The 22,835-nt window shown below is 36.7% G+C and overlaps 1 protein-coding gene across 1 annotated transcript; it reads right to left on the bottom strand.

Annotated features, from left to right (window-relative positions):
- Positions 1–18,088: 18,088 nt before the first annotated feature.
- On the bottom strand, positions 18,089–18,784 carry TCEAL7 (transcription elongation factor A like 7). Its single transcript, XM_049644126.1, has one exon. It carries the CDS (start codon positions 18,782–18,784, stop codon positions 18,482–18,484), a length of 303 nt encoding a protein of 100 aa, XP_049500083.1. The 3' UTR covers positions 18,089–18,481.
- Positions 18,785–22,835: the final 4,051 nt, after the last annotated feature.

The raw sequence follows: 22,835 nt of genomic DNA, 5'->3' as shown, positions 1-22,835 counted from the left end.
GAAAACTTTTGAGGTGACATATATGTGTAGGTCATGAGGTAGATACTATAGATACTATTCCAATTTCTCCCCTTTTTTTGGAGAGAGGGAGAGAGCAGAAGGAAAGAAAGAATCTTATGCAGGCTGCATGCTCAGCCCAATGTGGGGCTTGATCTCACAACCCTGGAATCGTGACCTGAGCCAAAATCAAGAGTGAGACACTCAACCAACTAAGCCACCCAGCTAATGCCCCCATTATCTGATGTTATACTCCCAAAACCACAAGGAAGATATTTTCATTATTATTTTATGTAATAATATATATATAACACTAAAGTTTTATATACATATAAAACTAAAGAATTTAAGCAGTATTTCCAAAGACATTATTTCCTTAGATTCTGAGCAGAAAAAGTCTTAGCCCAAAGCCCCACTTTCAAAAAGTCAGCATCTGGCCCTCCTCTGGATTCTTTATTCCAGGTAGTGAAGAATCAATGGGCCAAATTATGTCTACTTGGAGTCTTCACTCATTTCCATCTAGACCACACTCTACACACCTAAGACCCTAGGATATACTGCTCCAAAGACCTGAAGCCCAAATCCCAAACCCGCTTGTGCCTCTTCTCCAAGTTTATCCTGAGAGTGAGCCACATTCCTTGTGGGTTCACACTAAGGGTAAAATAGATGAGATAACTGAAAAGGCAGAACCTCCTTCATAAGAGACTATTTGGACGAATCTAAAGGAAAGGGTGTACTGCTAGGCCATTAGGAACTCAGAGATGGCAATGGCCAGTTAGCACAAAATAATCAGAGAAAACTTCAAGGAGGAAAAAAGACCTTGACAAGAGCCTCAGAGAGTGAGAAGAACCTAAATGAAGGGAAAGAAGAGAGAACAATCAGACTGAACCTAAATCCTGTGTCCTTACAATCACCCTGGCCTATCTCATGCTGCCTTGCTAGAAGTACCTTTGTTCCTCCTTGGGGGTGGGGGGTGGGGGGTAAGTCTTTTGACGGTTGTTATCTCCTTAAAGCAGGCTCAATGTAAGTACTTTTCAACATGTTCTGCACTTAACCCCATGGTCTTTCTCACTTATTTCCACGTCATGGAACCTGAACTGGTCAACCTTTCTGGAAAGTACATATTTAAGCAATTGCTAAGTATTTAAAATATGCATTCCCTTCAGCCTGTAAACCCCATTCTTAGGTACTCATCCTAGGAAGTATTTAATGCTAGTCGCAATGACTTACAATGCCAAAGTTTATAGATCTGGATACCTAGCTTCAATCCTTTGACTTGGACTTCAATGTACAAAGAGACACAACAAGTGAAAAGCAGCAATGAAGGAACAGAAAGAGAGGATTGTTCTAGGCAATAGCAGACATGCATCCAAGCACATGCACAAACACATGCACATTCACACATGTGTGTGCACACTCTCATGAGCCAAACATTTTTCCATCTAGTTGCAATAGAGGATAAAGAAGACAAATTTCATGATTCCGTTAAAACAATTCAAACTACAACAATGGTATGTACCATTTAGAAATGGAAGTAACCATTATATTATACATACATAAAAATAAAAAAGGTAAATTGAGGGGCGCTTGGGTGGCTCAGTCAGTTAAATGTCCAACTTTTGATTTTTGGTTCAGGTCATGATCTCATGGTTTGTGAGATTGAGCTCTGTGTCAGGCTCTACACTGACAGTGAGGAACTTGTTTGGGATTCTCTCCTTCTGTCATTCCCCCTCCCTCACATGTGCTCAATCTTTTTCTCAAAATAAATAAATATTTTTAAAGTAAATTGAAAGTTAACATATGCAGTACTACATTTCTATAACAACATACATATATTTATTTTTGTGCATTGAAAATATGAGCATATAATTGCACCATAACATAATAAGTCCACAAAATAATAAAAGCCATATATGAAAACCCACAGTAAACATCATACTCAATGGGGAAAAACTGAGAGTTTTTCTTCTATGGTCAGGAACAAGAAAAGATGTCCATTCTCACCACTTTTATTCAACATCGTACCTATGTCACAGCAATCATAGAAGAAAAAGTAATAAAAGGCATCCAAATTTGGTAAGAAAGAAGTAAAATGTTCACTATTTGCAGATAACACGATACTAAATAAACAAAACCCTAAAGACTCAAAAAAAAAACTACTACAACTGATAGATGAATTCAGTAAGGTTCAATATGAATGGATACAAAATCAGTGTACAGAAATCCATTGTGTTTCTACATGCTAATAATGAAGCAGCAGAAAGAGAAATTAAGAAAACAATCCCACTTACAATTGCAACAAAAATAATAAAATATCTGGGAATAAAATTAACCAGGAAGTGAAAGAAATGTATTCTGAAAACTATAAAACATTGGTGAAATAAATTAAATATGGCACAAAGAGAAAGACATTGGGGTGCCTGGGTAGCTCGGTTGGTTAAGAATCTGACTTCAGCTTAGGTCATGATCTCACAGTTTGTGAGTTCAAGCCCTGCGTTGGGTTCTATGCTAACAACTCAGAGTCTGGACCCTTCTTCGGATTCTGTGTCTCCCTCTCTCTCTGTCTTTCCCTGGCTCATACTCTGTCTCTCTGTCTCGCTGTCTCTCTGTCTCTCTGTCTCTCTGTCTCTGTCTCTCTATCTCAAAAATAAATAAACATTTTTTTAAATAAGAAAAAAAATTGAAAGACATTCCATGCTTATAGATTGGAAGAAGAAATATTGTAAAAATGCCCATACTACCCAAAACAATCTGCAGATTTAATGAAATTACTATCAAAATCTCAACAGCATTTTCACAGAACTAGAACAAATAATCTTAACATTTTTATGGAACTAGAGAAGACCTTGAATAGGCAAAGCAATCCTAAAAAAGAAGAACAAAACTAGAGGTATTACAGTCCCAGATTTCAAGTTCTACTACAAAGTTGTGGTATTCAAAACAGTAAGGTACTGGCACAAAAATAGACATGTAGATCAATTGAATAGAATAGAAATCCCAGAAATAGATCCATGATTATATGGCCAATTAATCTTTAACAAAGAAGGAAACAATATGCAATGGGAAAAAGACAGTCTCTTCAACAAATGGTGCTGGAAAAACCGGACAGCTACATGCAAAAAAAAAAAAAAAAAACAAAAAAACAAAAAACTGGACCACTCTCTTACACCATACACAAAAATAAACTCAAAATGCATTAAAAATCTAGATGTGAGACTCAAAACCATTAAAATCCTAGAAGAGAGCACAGGCAGTAATTTCTCTGACATCGGCCACAGCAACATTTTTCTAGGTGTTTCTCCTCAGGCAAGGGAAACAAAATCAAAATAAACTTTTGGGACTATATCAAAATGAAAAGCTTCTGCACAGCAAAGGAAACAATCAACAAAACTATAAAAGACAACCTACCTAATGGGAGAAGATATTTGCAAATCTGATAAAGTGTTAGTATCCAAAATATATAAAGAACTTATACAACTCAACACCACAAAAACAATCCAGTTGAAAATGGGCAGAAGACAAGAACAGGCATTTCTCCAAAGAAAACATCCAGGTGGCCAACAGACACATGAAAAGATGATCAACATCACTGATCATCAGAAAAATGCAAATCAAGGCCACAATAAGGGGCACATGGGTGGCTCAGCCACTTAAACATCTGACTCATGATTTCAGCTCAGTCATGATCTCACAATTGTGAGATTGAGCCCCATGTCAGGCTCTGCACTGACAGTGTGGAGCCTACTTGAGATTCTCTCTCCCTGTGTCTCTCTTCCTCCCTCTTTACCTCTCCACCACTTGTACTCTTTCTCTCTCTCTCAAAATAAACATTAAAAAAACCCACAGTGAGATACCACCACACACCAAATGACTGGTAGACAACCTGGATGGCTAAAATCAACAACATAAGAAACAACAAGTGTTGGTAAGGATTTGGAGAAGAAGGAATCCTCTTGCACTGTTGGTGTGAATGCATATTATTACAGCCATTGTGGAAAACAATATGGAGCTTCCTGAAAACTTTACAAATTAAAACAACATATTATCCAGTAATTCCACTACTGAGTATTTACCCAAATGGGATGAAAACACTAATTTGAAAAGACATATGCACCCCTATGTTTATTCCAGCACTATTTACAATAGCCAAATTATGAAAGCAGTCCACATGTCAATCGATAGATACATGATTAAGGAAGATGTGGTACACACACACACACACACACACACACAGTGGAATAGTGTCAGCCATTAAAAAGAATGAAATCTTGCCATTAGCAGCAACATAGATGTAGCTGGACAGTATAATACTAAGTGAAATAAGTGAGTCAGAGAAAGACAAATACCATATGATTTCCCTTATATCTGGAATTTAGGAAACAAAACAAAGGGCAAAGGGATAAACCAAAAACAGACTCTTAAGTATAGAGAACAAATTGATGGCTACCAGAGGAGAGATGGGTGTTGGGTGGGTGAAATAGGTGAAGGGGATTTAAGAGTACACTTATCATAATGAGCACTAAGTAATGTATGTAGACTTATTGAATCACTGGGGCACCTGGGTGGCTCAGTCAGTTGAGCTTCTGACTTTGGACATGATCTCACAGTTTGTGGTTTTGAACCCTGTGTCAGGCTCTGTGCTGACAGCTCAGAGCCTGAGGCCTTCTTCGGATTCTGTGTCTCCCTCTCGCTCTGTCCCTCATGCTATGCTATGCTATGCTTCATTCTCTCTCTCTCTCTCTCTCTCTCTCTCTCTTTCTCAAAAATAAATAAACATTTAAAAACAATTTTTAAAAGACTTATTGAATCACTTTATTGTACACCTGAAACTTATATAACACTGCATGCTAACTGACTGTAATTAAAATATAAATTTAATGAAGGAGAATAAAAGGGAAACAAAGGCAAAAGAGCATGATACAAGAATTAGAGAACTCAGTGACTCATTAAAGGAATAACATCCAAGTCATAGGGGTCCCCTAAGATGAAGAGAGAGAAAAAGCTATAGAAGGTTTATGTGAGCAAATCATAGTGGAAAACTTTCCTAACATGGGGAAAGACACAGACATCAAAACCCAGGAAGCACAAAGAACTTCCATAAGATTCAACAAAAACCGACCATCAGCAAGGCATATCATAGGCAAATTCACAAAATACACAGACAAGGGAAGAATCATGAAAAAAGCAAGGGAAGAAAAAAGTTCTTAACCTACAAGGAAAGACAGATCAGATTTGCAGCAGACCTATCCACAGAATCTTGGCAGGCCAGAAAGGAATGGCATGATATATTCAATGTGCTGAATCAGAAAAATATGCAGCCAATAATTCTTTATCCAGCAAGGCTGTCACTCAAAATAGAAGAGATAAAAAGTTTCCTAGACAAAAAAAACTAAAGGAGTTCATGACCTCTAAACCAGCCCCGCAAGACTTTTAATGGGAGAATCTCTGAGGGGAGAAAAGATGAAACAAAACAAAAAAGACCAAAAGCAAAAAAGACTAGAAAGGACGAGAGAACACCACCAGAAATTCCAACTCTACAGGCAACACAATGGCAATAAGTTCATATCTTTCAGTACTCACTCTATATGTCAATGGACTAAATGTTCCAAACAAAAGACATAGGGTACCAGAATGGATAAGAAAAAAGATCCATCTATATGCCTTTTGCAAGAGACCTATTTGAGACTTATAGTCACCTTCAGATTGAAAGTACCTAGATGGAGAACCATCTATCATGGTAATTATTGCCAAAAGAAAGCCAGAGTAGCCATACTGTTATCAGACAGTCTAGATTTTAAAATAAACACTGTAACAAGAGATGAAGAAGGGCATTACATCATAATTGAGGGGTCTATCCACCAAGAAGACCTAACAATTGTAAACATCTATGCCCCCAAAGTGAGACACCCAAATATATAAATCAATTGATCACAAACATACAGAAACTCATTCATAATAATATCATAATGGTAGGGGACTTCAACACACCACTTACAGTAATGGATAGATAATCTAAACAGAAAATCAACAAGGAAACAATGGCTTTGAATGACACACTGGACTGGAAGGACTTAACAGATGTATTCACAAGATTCCATATTAAAACAGCAGAATACACATTCTTCATGAGTGAACATGGAGCATTCTCCAGAATAGATCACATACTGGGACACAAATCACCCTCAACAAGTACAAACAGATCAAGATCATACCTTGCATATTTCAGACTACAATGCTATGAAACTTGAAATCAACCACAAGAAAAAAAATTGGAAAGCAACAAACACTTATAGACTAAAGTACCTCCTACTAAAGAATGAATGGGCTAACCACGAAATTAAAAAGGAAATTAAAAGTACATGGAAGTCAATGAAAATGGTAACACCACAGCCCGAAACCTCTGGGACACAGCAAAGACAGTCATAATAGGGAAGTATATAGCAACCCAGGCTTTCCTAAAGAAGGAAGAAAGGTCTCAGATACACAAACTAACCTCACAGCTTAAATAAAGAGCTGGACAGAAAACAGCAAATAAAACCCCAAATCAGTGGAAGACAGGAACTACTAAAGATTAGAGCAGAAATGAATACTATCGAAATTAAAAAAAAAAAAAAAAACAGAAACAAAACAGTAGAACAGATCAATGAAACAAGGAGCTGGTTCTTTGAAAGAATTAACAAAATTAATAAACCACTAGCCAGTTTGATCAAAAATAAAAAGCAAAGGACCCAAATAAATAAAATCAAGAACAAAAGAGGAGAGATCACAACCAACACTGCAGAAATACAAACAATAATAATAGAATATTATGAACAATTATATGCCAATAAATTGGGCAATCTGAGAGAAACGGACAAATTCCTAGAAACATATAAAGTACCAAAACTGAAACAAGAAGAAATAGAAAATTTGAACAGACCCATAACCAGTAAGGAAATCAGATTAGTAATCAAAAATCTCCCTCAACACAAGAGTCCGGGGCCAGATGGCTTTCCAGGGGTATTCTACCAAACATTTAAAGAATAGTTAACACCTATTATTTTGAAGTTGTTCCAAAAAAAATAGAAATGAAAGAAAAACTTCCAAACTCATTCTATGAAACCAGCATTACATTGATTCAAAAACCAGACAAAGACCCCATGATAAAGGAGAACTACAGAACAATTTCCTGATGAAAATAGATGCAAAAATCCTCAACAAGATACTAGCCAACCAAATCCAACAATACATTAAAAGAATTATTCACCATGACCAAGTGGGATTTATACTTGTGATGCAGGGTTAGTTCAATATCTGCAAAACAATCAATGTGATACAACACACCAATAAAATAAAGGGCAAGAACCACATAATTCTCTCAATAGAGAAAGCATTTGACAAAATACAGCATCCTTTCATGATAAAGGAAGTAGGGATAGAAGGATCAAACCTCAAGATCATAAAGCCATATACAAAAGACCCACAGCTAATATCCTCAGTGGGGAAAAACTGAGAGCTTTCCCCCTAAGGTCAGGAACACGACAAGGATGTCCACTCTTGCCATTGTTATTCAAGATAGCATTGGAAATCCTAGCCTCAGCAATCAGACAACAAAAAAGAATGAAAAGCATCCAAATCGGCAAGGAGGAAGCCAAACTTTCCCTCTTCACAGATGGCATGATACTGTATATGGAAAATCCAAAAGATTCCACCAAAAACCTGCTAGAACTGATACATGAATTCAGCAAAGTTGTCGGATATAAAATCAACACACAGAAATTGGTTGCATTCCTATACACCAACAATAAAGCAACAGAAAAAGAAGTCAAGGAATCGATCTCATTTACAATTGCACCAAAACCCATAATATACCTAGGAAGAAACCTAACCAAAGAGGTGGAAAATCTATACACCGAAATCTATAGAAAGGTTATGAAAGAAATTGAAGAAGACACAAAAAAAATTGGAAAAAATATCCCATGCTCATGGATAGGAAGAACAAATATTGTTACAATGTCAATACTACCCAAAGCAGTCTACATATTCAATGCAATCCCTATCAAAATAACACCAGCATTCTTCACAGAGCTAGAACAAATAATCCTAAAATTTGTATGGAAACAGAAAAGACCCCGAATAGCCAAAGCAATCTTGAAAAAGAAAACTAAAGCTAGAAGCATCACAATCCTGGACTTTAAGCTGTATTACAAAGCTGTAATCATCAAGAGTGTATGGTACTGGCACAAAAACAGACACTCATATCAATGGAACAGAATAGAGAACTCAGAAATGGACCCATAAACGTATGGCCAACTAATCTTTGACAAAGCAGGAAAGAATACCCAATGGAATAAAGACAGTCTCTTCAGCAAATGGTGTTGGGAAAATTGGACAGTGACATGCAGAAAAATGAACCTGGACCATTTTCTTATGCCTACAAACATCAAATCAAAATGGATGAAAGACCTAAACGTAAGACAGGAAGCTATCAAAATCCTAGAGGAAAAAGCAGGCACTCTTTGGCCTCGGCCACAGCAACATCTTACTCAACACGTCTCTGGAGGCAAGGGAAACAAAACCAAAAATGAACTATTGGGACCTCATCAAAATAACAAGCTTCTGCACAGTGAAGGAAACAATCATCAAAGCTAAAAGGCAACCAATAGAATGGGAGAAGATATTTGCAAATGACATATCAGATAAAGGGTTAGTATCCAAAATTTATGAAAAACTTATCAAACTCAACATCCCAAAAAACAAATAATCCAGTGAAGAAATGCACAAAAGACATGAATAGACACTTTACCGTAGAAGACATCCAGATGGCTAACAGACACATGAAAAAATGCTGAATATCACTCATCATCAGGGAAATATAAGTTAAAACCACAAAGAGATAACATGTCACACCAGTCAGAATGACTAAAATTAACAACTCAGTCAACAAGAGATGTTGGTGATGATGTGGAGAAAGAGGATCTCTTTTGCACTGCTGGTGGGAAAGCACACTGGTGCAGCCACTATAGAAAACATGGAGGTTTCCTCAAAAGTTAAAAATAGAACTACCCTATGAACCAGCAATTGCACTAGTAGGTATGTATCCAAAGGACACAGGTGTGCTGTTATGAAGGGACACATGCACCCCAATGTTTATAGCAGTGCCATCAACAATAGCCAAAGTATGGAAAGAGCCCAAATGTCCATAGAAAGATGAATGGAGAAAGAAGATACACATACATATACAATGGAGTATTACTTGGAAGTCAAAAAGAAAGAAATCTTGCCATTTGCAACAACGTGGATGGAACTAGAGGGTATTATGCTAAGCAAAATAAGTCAGTCAGAGAAACACAGATATCATATGACTTCACTCATATTTGGAATTTAAGATGCAAAACAGATGAACATAAGGGAAAGGAAGCAAAAATAATATGAAACCAGGTTGGGGGACAAAACATAAAAGACTCTTAAATACAGAGAACCAACTGAGGGTTGCTGGAGGGTTTGTGGGTTGGGAGATGGGCTAAATGGGTAAGGGGCATTAAGGAAGACACTTGTTGTGATGAGCACTGGGTGTTATACATAGGGGATGAATAACTGGAATCTACTCCTGAAAACATTATTGCACTACATGCTAACTTTGATGTAAATTATAAATAAATAAATAAATAAATACTCAAAAGGGGCCAAAAATTGATGGAAATAAATAATAGAAGCAAACTTGTACTGCGAGATAAATTAATAAAATTTTAAATGTGGTTCCCTGAGAATAGAGAAAATAACTAATGAATAGTATTTGAAGTTTGACACAGATCTAGGACAACGTGGTTTTTAGAATATGATAAAGATTGCCTTTCAAATTCAGCAGAAAAAGCTAAACAAATATTTAAATTTTGTGTTATTCTATACTATGCTGACTTGGACAATAGTCAGTCCATGCAGCTCCTGGACCTAGACTTCTCAGTCTGAGGGACAAGAGTTCGTTGCCATCCTCATCCTCACCAGGGATTGTCATTAAGTGAACCTCCATATATGCACAACATAGAATGGCCATCAAAACGTGAATGTATAGACATTGGTAAGTAAGTGTCATCAATTCATAAGGAGGACATATAGAACAATAAGTAAATTGGAGCTAGAATATCAGGTTTGACACACTCCAGTGTTAAAATGTGTTACATAAAAATTTTGACTCTCAGTTTTTTTTTCTCAGTAAAGTTAGAATAATATCTTCAACACAGGTATAACTCCATGGGTATAAATATAAAAAAACACAAATGGAAAGCATCCACTATTTTTCTAGTGCCGAGCTAGGTTTAAGAGGATACAACTGACCTGTAGGAAATGATGTTTTGGCAAGGTAGGTTAAAACCCTTTGACACGAACATATTTAGAAGATGATTGTGGACTAAAAGGTAAAGAACAAAAAAAAGTTTAGAGAAAGGGCCAGTCTTCATGAGCTGAGTTAGTCTGAAAGACTAGAGACCAAAAAAGTTTTTATCACAGTCCTGGTGATGGTGAGGAGGAGCAGAGACTCTCATGCATTTTTGATGCAACTGTTAATTGGTTACAACCTCTTAGGAGCAAAATTTGGAAATATTTATAATAATTAAAATATGTTTAATTTTGTATTGAGGAGAAATTCACATAAAATAAAATGAACTATTCTAAGTGGAATTTACTATATTCACATTGTTCACTTCTATCTGGTTCTAAAACGTTTTATTACCCCCCAAAGTTTGCCCTTTACCAATTAAACAGTTACTCCCTCTTCTGCCCTTTCCCAGCCCTGGAAACCACTAATTTGTTTTTTTGTCTTTATTGGATTTACCTATTCTGACATTTGACATATATAGAATCATCCAATAGGTGACCTTTCACGTTTGGTTTCTTTCACTTAGCATAATTTTTTCAAGGTTCACTCCTTGAAAAATGTACCTTGAAAATAGCAAGTTATCGGTACTTCATTCCTTTTTTAGGGCTGAATAATATTTCATTTTATGAATGTACTACATTTTGTTTATCAGCTCATCAGTTAATGGACATTTGGGTTGTTTCCACCTTCAGGCTGTTGTTAATAGTGCTTCTATAAACATTTGTGTATACACATTATTTGAAAACCTATTTTAAATTAAATTTTAAATTAAAATGGCTGTGCCATTTTACATCCCCACCAGCAATTCATAAGGGTTACAATTTCTCCATGTCCTCACCAACACATTATTTTTATTTTAATGGATTAGAGCCATCTTAGTGAGTTTAAAGAAGAATCTCACTGTGGCTTTGATTTGCATTTACCTAATGACTAATAATTTTGAACATATTTCTGTGTTACTTTGAGCTAACTGTGTATCTTTTTGGCGGGAAAAGTCTATTAAAGTCCTTTGCTGATTTTTTAGTTGGGTTGTTTGTCTTTTTGTTGTTGAATTGCAGCCCATTATATATTTTGGATACTAGACCCTTATCAGATACATGATTTATGAACATTTCTCCCATTTTGTAGGATGTTTTTTCACTTCCTTGAAAGTGTCATCTGGTGCATTAGGTTTTTAATCTTGATGAAGTCCAATTAATTTATCTACTGTGTGTGTGTGTGTGTGTGTGTGTGTATGTTTGATGCTTTAGGTGTCATTTTTAAGAATCCATTGCCAAATACAAGGTCATGAAGATTTATTCCTAGTCTTCTTCCAAACATTTTATGGTTTTAGCTCTTATATTTGTGTCTTTAATCCATTTTGAGTTTATTTTTGAGATAAAATGAGGTAGGTCTAATCTCATTCTTGTGCATATGGATATTCAGTTGTCTCATCACTGTTGTTTCTTTCTCCCATTGAATGGACTTGTCGCCCTTGTCCAAAATTAATTGACAATGGACGCATGGGCTTATTTCTGGACTCTCAGTTCTATTCCATTGATCTAAATGTCTATCCTTATGCCAGTAGTACACTGTTTTGATGACTATAAATTTGTAGGGTGTTATTTTTTATTTTTTATTAAATTTAGTTTTGAGAGAGAGAGAGAGAGAGAGAGAAAGAGAACAAGCAAGGGAGGGGCAGAGAGGAAGGGAGAGAATCCCAAGCAGGCTCTGTGCTGACAGTGGGGCTCAAACTCATGAACCATGAAATCATGACCTGAGCCAAAACCAAGGGTCGAACACTTAACTGACTGAGCCACCCAGGTGCCCCTGCAGGGTATTAAAATAAGAAAGTATGAGTCTTCCTACCTTTTTTTGAGATTTTTTGGGGTCTATTTGGGATTTCTTGCAATTCCATATGAATTTTATTCTCATCTTTTCCATTTCTGGAAAATAAACTTTTCTTATTTTGATAGGGATTGCATTGAATTTTTTGATTGCTCTGGGAATTATTACCATCTTAACAAATACTGAGTCTTCCAATCCATGAACATGTGGCATCTTTCCATTTATTTGGGTCTTATTTAATTACTTTTATCAATTTTGTCATTTTTCAGTGTACAAATCTTGAGATACCTTGGTTAAATTTATTATATGAGTATGTATTATGCTTCATGCTTTTGTACATAGAATTGTTTTTGTAATTTCATTGTTGGATTGCTCATTGCTAATGTATAGAAATACAACCAATTTGGGATGGCTGATCTTGTATCCTGCAATTTACCACATTCATTTATGAGTCCCGGTAGGCTTCTTGCATATTATTTGGATTTTTTTGAAAGTTTTACGTTTATTTATTTTTGAGAGACAGAGAGTGACAGAGCACAAGTGGGGGAGGGGTAGAGAGAGAAGGAGACGGAAAATCCAAAGCAGGCTCCAGGCTCTGAGCTGTCAGCAGAGAGCCCAATGCAGGGCTCAAACTCACAAACCGTGAGATCATGACCTAAACTGAAGGAGGGTGCTTAACCGACCTAGCCACCCAGGCGCCCCTGGGATGTTCTATATATAAGACCATGTCATTGACAAATAAAGATAATTTCTGCTTCTTTATTTCCAGTTTGGATTCAATTATTTTTTTTTTCTTGCTTAATTTCTCTGGCTGGGACTTCCAGTACAAAACTTGTGAAAGCAAACATCCTTGACTTATTTGTGATCTTACATGGAAAACTTTTAATATTTCACTATTGAATATAAACTAGCATTGAATTTTTCATAAATTCCCTTTATTATGTTGACACAGTCTGCTTATGTTCCTAGTTTATGGACTGTTTTTATCATGAAAGGGTATTGGAGTTTGCTAAATGCTTCTTTTTTGTATCAATTGATACAATAATGTGTTTTCCTTTCTTATATTAATTTAATATATATTACATTAATTTATTTTCATATGTTGAATCACCCTTGAATTTCGTGGGTTAACCTCAATTCTTCATGAAGTAAATATTTTAATATTCTGCTGGCTTAGTTTGCTAGTATTTCTTTGAGGATTTTTGGATCAATACTCATCAAGACTTTGGAGGTGATGGATATGTTTATGGTATACATTCTGGTAGGTAAACAAACCAGTAAAATACGCACATACCATATGATCCAGCACTTTCACTGCTTTATATCATCATAGAGATATATGCACAGATGTGCACAGGAAAACATAAATAGATACTTTTTATGGCATTGCTTCTAAGAACCAAAATACTAGAAATAGTTTAAGTCAACAAAAGGAAAAAGTCAAATAAACTGTGGTCTATCTATACTTAGAAAACTACACAGTAATTTAAAAAATGAGATTCTTATATTGAAGCATCTCCAGGAATATTGTTAAGTAAAAACAATAGGACAGTAGATGTAATGTTATAATATTTAATGAAAATGCAAAACAGGGGATGCCTGGGTGGCTCAGTCAGTTAATCCTCTGACTCAGGGTTTCAGCTCAGGTCATGATCTCAGGGTTTGTGGAATTGGCCCCACAGTTGGACTCTGTGCTAACAGCACAGAGCCTGCTTGGGATTCTCTCTCTCCTCTCTCTGCCCATCCCCCACTCAAATGCATGCACGCTCTTTCTCTGTTTCAAAATAAATAAATAAACTTTATAAAATGCAAAACAGAAATATATAAATTTCTAGATGGATATCCATCAAACTGATCAGTGTTTAATTGTGGGAGGGGGATTGAAATTGGAGGTGTGGGTAGAGCAGTATATTAAGATGAACTAGGCTATCTCAGTGGTTTTAAAGCAGTTTATTACTCATTCCTGTCATAGTTTAATGAGAGTTATTGGTTCTCCTGCATGGCTCGCTTCATTGATTATTCAGGTATCCAGCCTGCATTCATCTCACAGTCATGTGTTCCAGATGGCACACATGGTTTCCAAGGTTACTGAAAGGAGATGGAGAGATCACTCTGAATTGTTTAAAAGCCTTAGAAGTGTCTTATGTTACATTTGATGGCCCCAACATATGTGCAAGGGAGGCTGGAAAATGTAAAGATCATGTACATTTTTACTTTCCAGAAACCATTCCATAGAAATATAAGCACCAATAATTTGAATATATGTGCAAACATGTTCATTGCAGACAGAATTGTTTTTAGTAGGCAAAGCATAGAAATAACTTAAATTTTGAGTAATAGGGGAATGATTTTAATAACACAAGCTACATTCATACTATAGAAAATAGATTCATCTGTATTTGTGTTTACAGACGTCTGAAAACTCCCATAAGACTTTCACGCTGAGAAAGAGACACAACTAACTTAAAGTCATATAAAGAAATAAACAACAACAGTAAAGGTAACTACACAGGTAAATATAAAAGCAAATAGTTTTTTTTCATATTTGGTTTATAACTCTTCTTTTTTCCCTATATGACATAAAAGACAAATGCACAAAACAATAATTATAAAGCTATGTTAATATGCACACTCACCATATATCCTGTTTCAGCTGAGTTGTGCAAAAGGAGTCTCCTTATAATGTCTTATGATTCCTAATTAAGGACTCCTGAAAGTCATAATGTAAAATTTAATTAAAATAAAAAACAAAAATACATTAATTTCTAGATGGAGATCCATCAAACTGTTAAGTGTTTAATTGTAAGGAGAAGACTTAAATTGGAAGTATGGTTAAAGCAGTATATTAAAATGGACTAGGTAATTCATTATTTGTGACAATATTATTTGTGACAATAACAGCATGAAAGTATGTAATGTCTTTACTTAACAATATTCCTGAAGATGCTTCAATATAAGAATCTCATTCTTTTTAACTTCTGTGTAGTTTTCTTGGCATAAATAGACCACTGTTTATTTGACCTTTCCCTTTTGATGACCTAGGCTATTTCTATAATATTGGCACTTACAAACAGTGACAAAATAAACATCTATCTATGCTTTCCTGTGCATGTGTGTACATATATCTCTATGGTAATACAACGAAGTGGAAGTGCTGGATCATATGGTATGTACATATTTGTATTGGTTTGTTTACCTTTTTCTTTTCCATTTGAAAAAGCTATCGGGGTTATAGAGATATTTTCCCATTGTCTGTCATGGTATTGAAAATACTTTCTCACAGCCTATTTCTTGTATTTGGACCTTTTATATTTTTTCCTTCATAATTCTGGAATTTTTTTCATGACTAAGAAGATAATGACATCACAAGATTATACATTTTTAGTTAATTTGCATTGCAATGTATTATTCTTATTCTTCACATTTTCTTTCGTTTTTTAAAAAAAATTATTTTTAAGTAATCTCTATACGCAATGTGGGGCTCAAACTCACAAACCCCAGATGAAGAGTCACATGCTCCACTGGCTGAGCAATCCAATGCTCCTTGTTCTTTACATTTTCATCTTTAATCCATGTGGGATGTATTTTTGTGTACTTGGTGAATAGGAGTCTATGTTCATTTCCTTTTGATTGGACAGTACATGTACTTGATTCTTAGGTTTAAAGAATCCTTGAAAATATGTAAAATCTTCAAATAAAAACGTGTATAGCTAAACATTTGCTCACCACTATGACTATTTCCCTACAGTAGAATTGTTCAGTCATGGTATATGCAAAATGTACAGCTTTTGGTACTTATTGTGAATAGAAACAAAAACTATGGATGTAGCAATTTACTCTCTCATTGAGTATCAGAATCCCTACATTTTGAAAAAAAATTGAGTATTGGAAACAAACATTTGCTTATTTTATAGGTGGATAACAATTTGTTGTTTTCTTTTTCTTTTTCTTTTCCTCTTACCAAGGATAAATGTTTACTGTTCACATAGATTTACTTGGTAGATACACAATTTTCAGGCTATTATAAACACCATTTTGACCTTCAGGAGCCCTTAATTATGAAATATAAACCATTTGGCTCTTTGATTATAAGGAGACCTGTTCTGCACTGCTCTTGGCTGAAACAGTGTCTGTAGTGAGAGTTTATGAAGCAATAATGGAGACAATGATTTCATGGGAAACCCAAAATGGAGGGTCAGGGCCAAATGCAGAAATTCTGATTCAGAGTGTATGTAAGAGCATGAGTAAGCACTCCAGATGATTATAATGTAAAGATCTGTTTGAGACGTCAGTTGTGCCCTGTTACAATAATTTTATAGACTGATTTGGGAAATAATCCCTTTCCTGTTAGGTCCTATTTGAAAACGAAAGTTATAGTTTGCACAGAAATAGATTATTGTCAATTTTATGCAATCAGAAGTGAAACTGGGCCAAGAACACTAGATTCTAATTAAGCAAACGTTTATTAAATGCTCACTATATGTAAGTAACTAATCAAGAGTGTAATGAAATATATTGAGATGCAAAATTCAAGAAGTCCAATTAAGAAATAATGCCTAACTGTGTATATGTATACATATGTATACATACATTTATATATGCATATATATATAAGTGTATATATGTGTGTGTTCATATACATCCTTTGTAAGACTAAATATATATATATATATATATATATATATACTTACACATGTACTAAAAATATATACCATACATACATGTACATATATACACTAAAAAGTGTATATACATATATTTCTATATATGTATATATATGTTATATATATTATATATATCATATATATATTAGTCTTTTAAAGAATTTTTACATATGTTTCAGAAAGGGAAGTTATAGAAAGATGAGGATTGCTTTCTTAGATATATTTCCTGCATTGTTTTGTGCAATTTATACATGTCCTCCGAGAGTCTTCTGAACCAGTAGGACAGGCCTGCCAGGAGCCTTCATGGAGAGATCATCTCACAAGAGAAGGAAGATAAAACCTTAGTGTTTAGAGGTAAGGCAGCAACTCTGACTACAGCACTTTTTTTATTCAAACTTGTACCTTGGTCCTACTCCTCAAATGACCTCATCATGTCTGACTCCTAGTTAGAGGAAGGGTCCTGGAATTAAAAACAAAAGGGGCTGTTTTGCTAAAAACTCTGCAAGACACTGTGGCTCAAGCAATCCTAGGGCAGTCTCACCTGTGTTGAGTCACTATAAAGCAGACAGGCTTCAGAAAAGAATGGAGGTTCAACCCAGTAAGGACTCCAGGAAATTGAGTGGGATTTGGCACCCAAGCACTCCAATGTGTCAGGAGCAGTGAGGGCCAGCAGAGAGTAAAGGACCCAGCAGAAGAGGTTGCAGTGCCCACCAGGCATGGCAGAACCCAGGGGAGGAGTGGGGTTTAACAGCAGACGACTGGCATGGAAGCCCCCAATGCCCTGCCTACTAGTGAACTCGTTCCTGAGCACACGTAAGTCATGCAAGGGACCTCCCTCCAATAACTGATGTTCTGTAGTGGGTTGGAGTTCTGTATGCACAGGTAGGACTGAGTCTACTTGGCCCAGCTCAGAGTTGCCTCATTTCTTCCTTACAGCAGCTCTGTGAGGCAAATATTTTCCCCATGAAAAGACTGAGTCTAAGCTAGTATATCTGTAATAATTGCCAGTTTTATTCCTCTGGCTAAGAGGTCCAAAGGTAATTTGAAGTTTATATTTCTTTTTTATAGTTCTTATCAAGAGATTTTTAAGTGTTTTACTGCCCTTCAAAGGTGATTGACAAGTTTTTATTGTGTCTGTTTATTTTAGTTCTTTGTGAAACAAATAATACACGCACATATGCACATATATTCATTTTTTTTTTGGAAAATGAGAAGATGCAGATAAGCAAAAAAGAAATAAAATACATATCACGCAGAAATTCACTGTTAACCTTTCGGTGTATAATAATTCTAACTTTTTCTTTTGCGTTATGTCATATATAAATGTACATATAAAGTGTGCATGTGCATATATATGTGTGTATATATACACATACACACACTGTTTGGCAACTTATTATTTTCACTTTACAGTATACAGTGAGCATCTTCCCATGCATATGAATGAAACATCCTTATTAAATGAGTGAAATTGGGTCAAAAGATGAGATGTTGGAAGCAGGAGTCATATGCAAATCAAAGGAACATTGAAGGATAGGAGTAAAATGGTAGCAATATTTAGCAAGAACATGCAGACAAAAAGAAACCAATGGTGGTAATATTAGTAACATAAAATAATTGAATTCAGCAGAGAAATGCATTAAATGGGATAAGGACGGTCCCGAGAATGCCTATGGTTAGAATGCAGAACCCTAAATTTCTTTCCCAGACCCCTTATCTCTTCCAAACACCTTTCCATCTCATCTCCCGCCCTTGTCATTTCTTCATCCTTAAAATGCCTATAATCTATGTCCTCTTTAAATTCCTCGAGAGACTGAAGCAGCCTTTGCCTAAAATTCCCTTCTGTTTGCTGACGTTCAAATTCTCCATAGGGGCGTTCTTCCTCTCTCTTTGGCACGCTGCACTTGGGCTTTCCTTCATTTTCTTTACAGGGTTTTTGCATGATGTTTCCAGCTTAAGTCCGGGGAGAAAATATAGAGCAAAATGCCTCGTTTCTTTTGATTTCAGGTTTGTCAGTTTCTCTTTGAACAACGTACTGGCCTAATTTCCCACTCAGGCCACACAGGTCCAGCCCTTTGAAGTTTGAGATGCCTCCCCTTCCTATCCCACACCCCCTACCACTCTTCCTCCTTCCCCCTCTCCCGGCAACCCACCATTTCCCCAGCAGACAAGGCTAATGGCCTCTCCCACCGGCGGGAGAAAAGGAACGCACCGAGAGTTGAGCTGTGAGGCCGCAAATTTTACCCAGATCTTGCCCTTCCCAATTCCCACCCTCAGAGACCCCGGGCTAAGTGCCTCCCCCGACACTGACCTATGAAGATTAAGGATAGTTTCCTCTTTTTCTTGCCTCCAGATGTCAGTGAACGCAGACCTGTGGACCTGCAGACAGAAAGGAAGGGGGAGGAGAGGAGGGAGCTCTCTGTGGATCCACCAGCCCCAGAGACAAAACACTCGTTATTATCTTGAGTCCGGGATCTTCATAACCATTGTCGCCCAAAATTTTCTACCTCCTGGTTCCCCTCCTATTCTTATCCCTTCCTCTGGATCTCTGTCCCCACCCCCCCACCCCTCAACCTCTGGCTTAGTCCTTGCGAGGGCGGCTGTCCCCTCGGCACCCCCGCCCCCTCCCATGGCCCTCAGGGAGGCATTGAATGGGAGAAAATATTTTCAAATTATGTGTAAATTTCCGCCTCCACCCCAGGATTCTAGCCTTTCTCCACACAACAGTCCACAACTCATTTCCTCAACGGAAGTGGAGAAAGAGGAGGATAAACAGAAAGCTTACCAATCTGAGAAGCCGATTATTTCTAAGCTATCACTAAGTCTGTGGCTGTTTCTCAGGAGGCTTCCACCTATTCCCCCACCCTGTCCTTTCAAAAAATACAATAATCTCCCAACGAGTTTGCAGGGGTTTGGGGAAAAGCGAGCCTGGACCTATTCCAGTCACTGGATTCAGCCACTACCACCCCCACGGGTCCCAGCGGTTCCCTCAAACCAACCTTCTGAGATTTAAGGAATTTAAGTCCTCCTTCTCTTGGCCACAAGCACAAACGCCTACAGGACAGTAAGGAACTGGGACCCAGAGGAGAAAGAAGCCGGTGAATATAAGGACTTCGCGGCAGCTCCTGGTCATGTGAGGATTATGTCATCCAACTCTGGTCCCCACTTTCCCCTCCCACAAGCTGTGTTGCAGAAGTGGACCGACTTACCAATGTCCCACCTCCCCACCACACCAAGGACCTGTCATTCATTTTTGTCATCACTAATTTCAGAGGTCAAAAGTGGCCCTGTCTCTCTATGGTTGGAATTTGCCTTTCTCTGATTACCAGAGAAGGGCTGCAGCTTCCTAGAGTCGTATTAACCATTGTTACTTTTTAGGGTTGTGTTGAGAGAGATTACTCATCCTCTTCTAAACTACAACAGAAAGGTAGCAGTTTTCCCTTGACCACCTCCCCACCAGTCACTAATAGCCACATTTACCTTTCTGTTCAATTCTTAAAACCAAATTGTAGGGGGTAGAGTAAATTAGGAAAGAAAGTAATGATTGAGACGGCATTTTTTTACTTTTATTCTGATAATTTCCTACTTTTCCATTTTTCCATCAACTTATTGTATTCTTTTATTAATCAGAAATACAATAACAATAAATACATTTGGAAAAAGACTCAAGATAGGAGGGAAAAAAGAACCAGGACACCTGTTTCTGCTGCTGAGTCAGAAGATAAATATAGACCCTCCAGGCAGACACATTGTTGGAAGTTTAAAACATACAGGGCAGCTGGATGCTACCCTTCTGAGGAGCTCGGCATGTGAGGCCCTTTCATTAGGTGAACTACTAAGGCCATAATCCAACAGCACCTTGCCCTTAGATTTCCAGAGCTCAAAAATCAGTCATAAAACTTTACTAGTTTGATCTCAATATCATTCCCTCTCTCTCAGTTTGTACTATGCAGTTTTCTTTATTTCTTGTATTCAAAAGATCCCACCTTTCCTCAATAGTCTTATTCAGAATCAAATAGTTTTTCATTTCTCCCAGACATTGCCATCCTATTTATGTTTTCTTAGACCTCATTCAGCCACACTGGAGAATTAGATGCAGTGACAGAAACTGGTCACATTTAGTCACTTATCACACTGAATTTTTTGTTGCTAAGGATTTTGGCACTAATCTAAGTGGATTCGTTGTTGTTGATATGTTAATTTGAAATATATGCAACAGAAAGAGGAATGTGTTCTTAAAGCTTTTTTTTTTTAAGGAAGACCTTAGCTCATTATGAATGCAAAGTTGCCACAAACAAGATTGATATTAATAGTTCCAGAAAATACTTAAAAGAAAGAGGTCTTAAAAAAAGTGGAGTATTGTCACAGTTATTAAGAAATGGTAAGTTGTGATAGAGGCATAAGATTAATTGGTGGGGTGGGGAGTCCCTGAATCTTCTGTGAACACCTTTTCATACAGATGGTTAGACTCATGGTTTTCAAATGGCTGGAAGGATCCAGATGCTGAAGATTTTAGCATTGTTGTAAGAAGCATAGCTTTTAACAGATCTGGGTTTGAATTAATTGCATTTGCTTACCTGTTGTATAACCTTGAATATAAAACTTGGATATTAAAACTTCCTCGTGCCTCATCTATAAAATGAGGCTAATACTTCATAAAGTTGTCAAAATTAAATGATATAATTTATATAAACCATTTAGTATATGACTGAAAAATACCAAGTGCTCCAATAAATGACAGGTCTCAGTGATTACCTCGTAAGGATTTTGGGAATCCTTCCAGTTCTCACTCTGGCTCTAGTGCCACCCCCTTATGAAAACAGCCATAACTCCTGGACATCCACAACATTTACTGGTCTCTTTGACCTACAGCTTTTTACTTTCTAATAGAATAGTGATTCCAAGCAACAGATATGATCATATCACTACCCTGAATTATTTTATCTCACCCACCAACAATCTCACTAGATAAGAACATCTTTAGTTGATCTTCTGAACATCTCATGGAATATATCTCCATTTCTAAGTAAAAGCTGGTATGAAACTGCATGCAATGCAAGCAAGGTAAGATATTTAGTTAGATTTCACTTGTTTCCTTAGTACTGACTCATGGCACTCACAGGTGAGGACAAAGAGGCATTATGTGTCATAAAAAGAAACTCCAACAATTAGGACCAGATACCTTCATAAGAGCTTGCCAAAAAGCATTTCTAAGCCAGCTCTACTACCCACAACAATCACCCCAGCCTTCCCTCTCCCCAACTCAGTGCAAGGAGACAGGTAAGGGTAAGATATAAAGAAATGTGGAAACCATTGACTTTGTTTAGAGGTCAGTGTTGTTCATTATAACAATGCCACCAATGATACTTCACACTTACATAATACTTATGTACCAGCAATTCTTGTAAGCACTTTACATATGCTTATTATAAATTAATATTTATAATACTATTAATAGGAAACTAAGAAGTACAGAGATTAAATTGCTTGCCCAAAGTCACACAATAAAAAACGGATATAGAATTTTAAGTAAGATGCTCTGACTCCAGGGTTGGCACAAGGTGCAAGTCAATTCTCTAACTTTTTCATGGATGAAAGAAAGGGCATAGATTATTCCCTCTTTTAAACCAAGTGGAGGTGGTATTTCTAAGAGGATCACATAAAGACAGAGGTCTGTGAAAAGGGAATACTGGTGTACAATCCTCGGTTAGATCATGGCTTATCTGGTTGATCCAAAAGAGATGGCAAGGTGAAGACAGAGATACATTGTACTCCTACCTTTGCTGTGCCAAACATGGGTGAATTTTCCTGTGGGTTAAGTAGACATATGGGTGACTTGCTGGTTCCTTTTCCAATAGGACTTCACATGGGATGAAGGGAATCTATAAACAACCTGTTCTAGAATTGTACAAAATATGCTAAAATAAACCAAATGGCAAAGATTATGGGCAGACTGGAATTGGGCATATCCTCCTATCTTGAAGAACCACATA

This window comes from Panthera uncia, chromosome X, assembly GCF_023721935.1.
Source record: "Panthera uncia isolate 11264 chromosome X, Puncia_PCG_1.0, whole genome shotgun sequence".
In the NCBI taxonomy this organism is placed as follows: Eukaryota; Metazoa; Chordata; class Mammalia; order Carnivora; family Felidae; genus Panthera; species Panthera uncia.
Note: the sequence above shows the minus strand (reverse complement) of the source record. Positions and strands in the feature narration are given on the sequence as shown.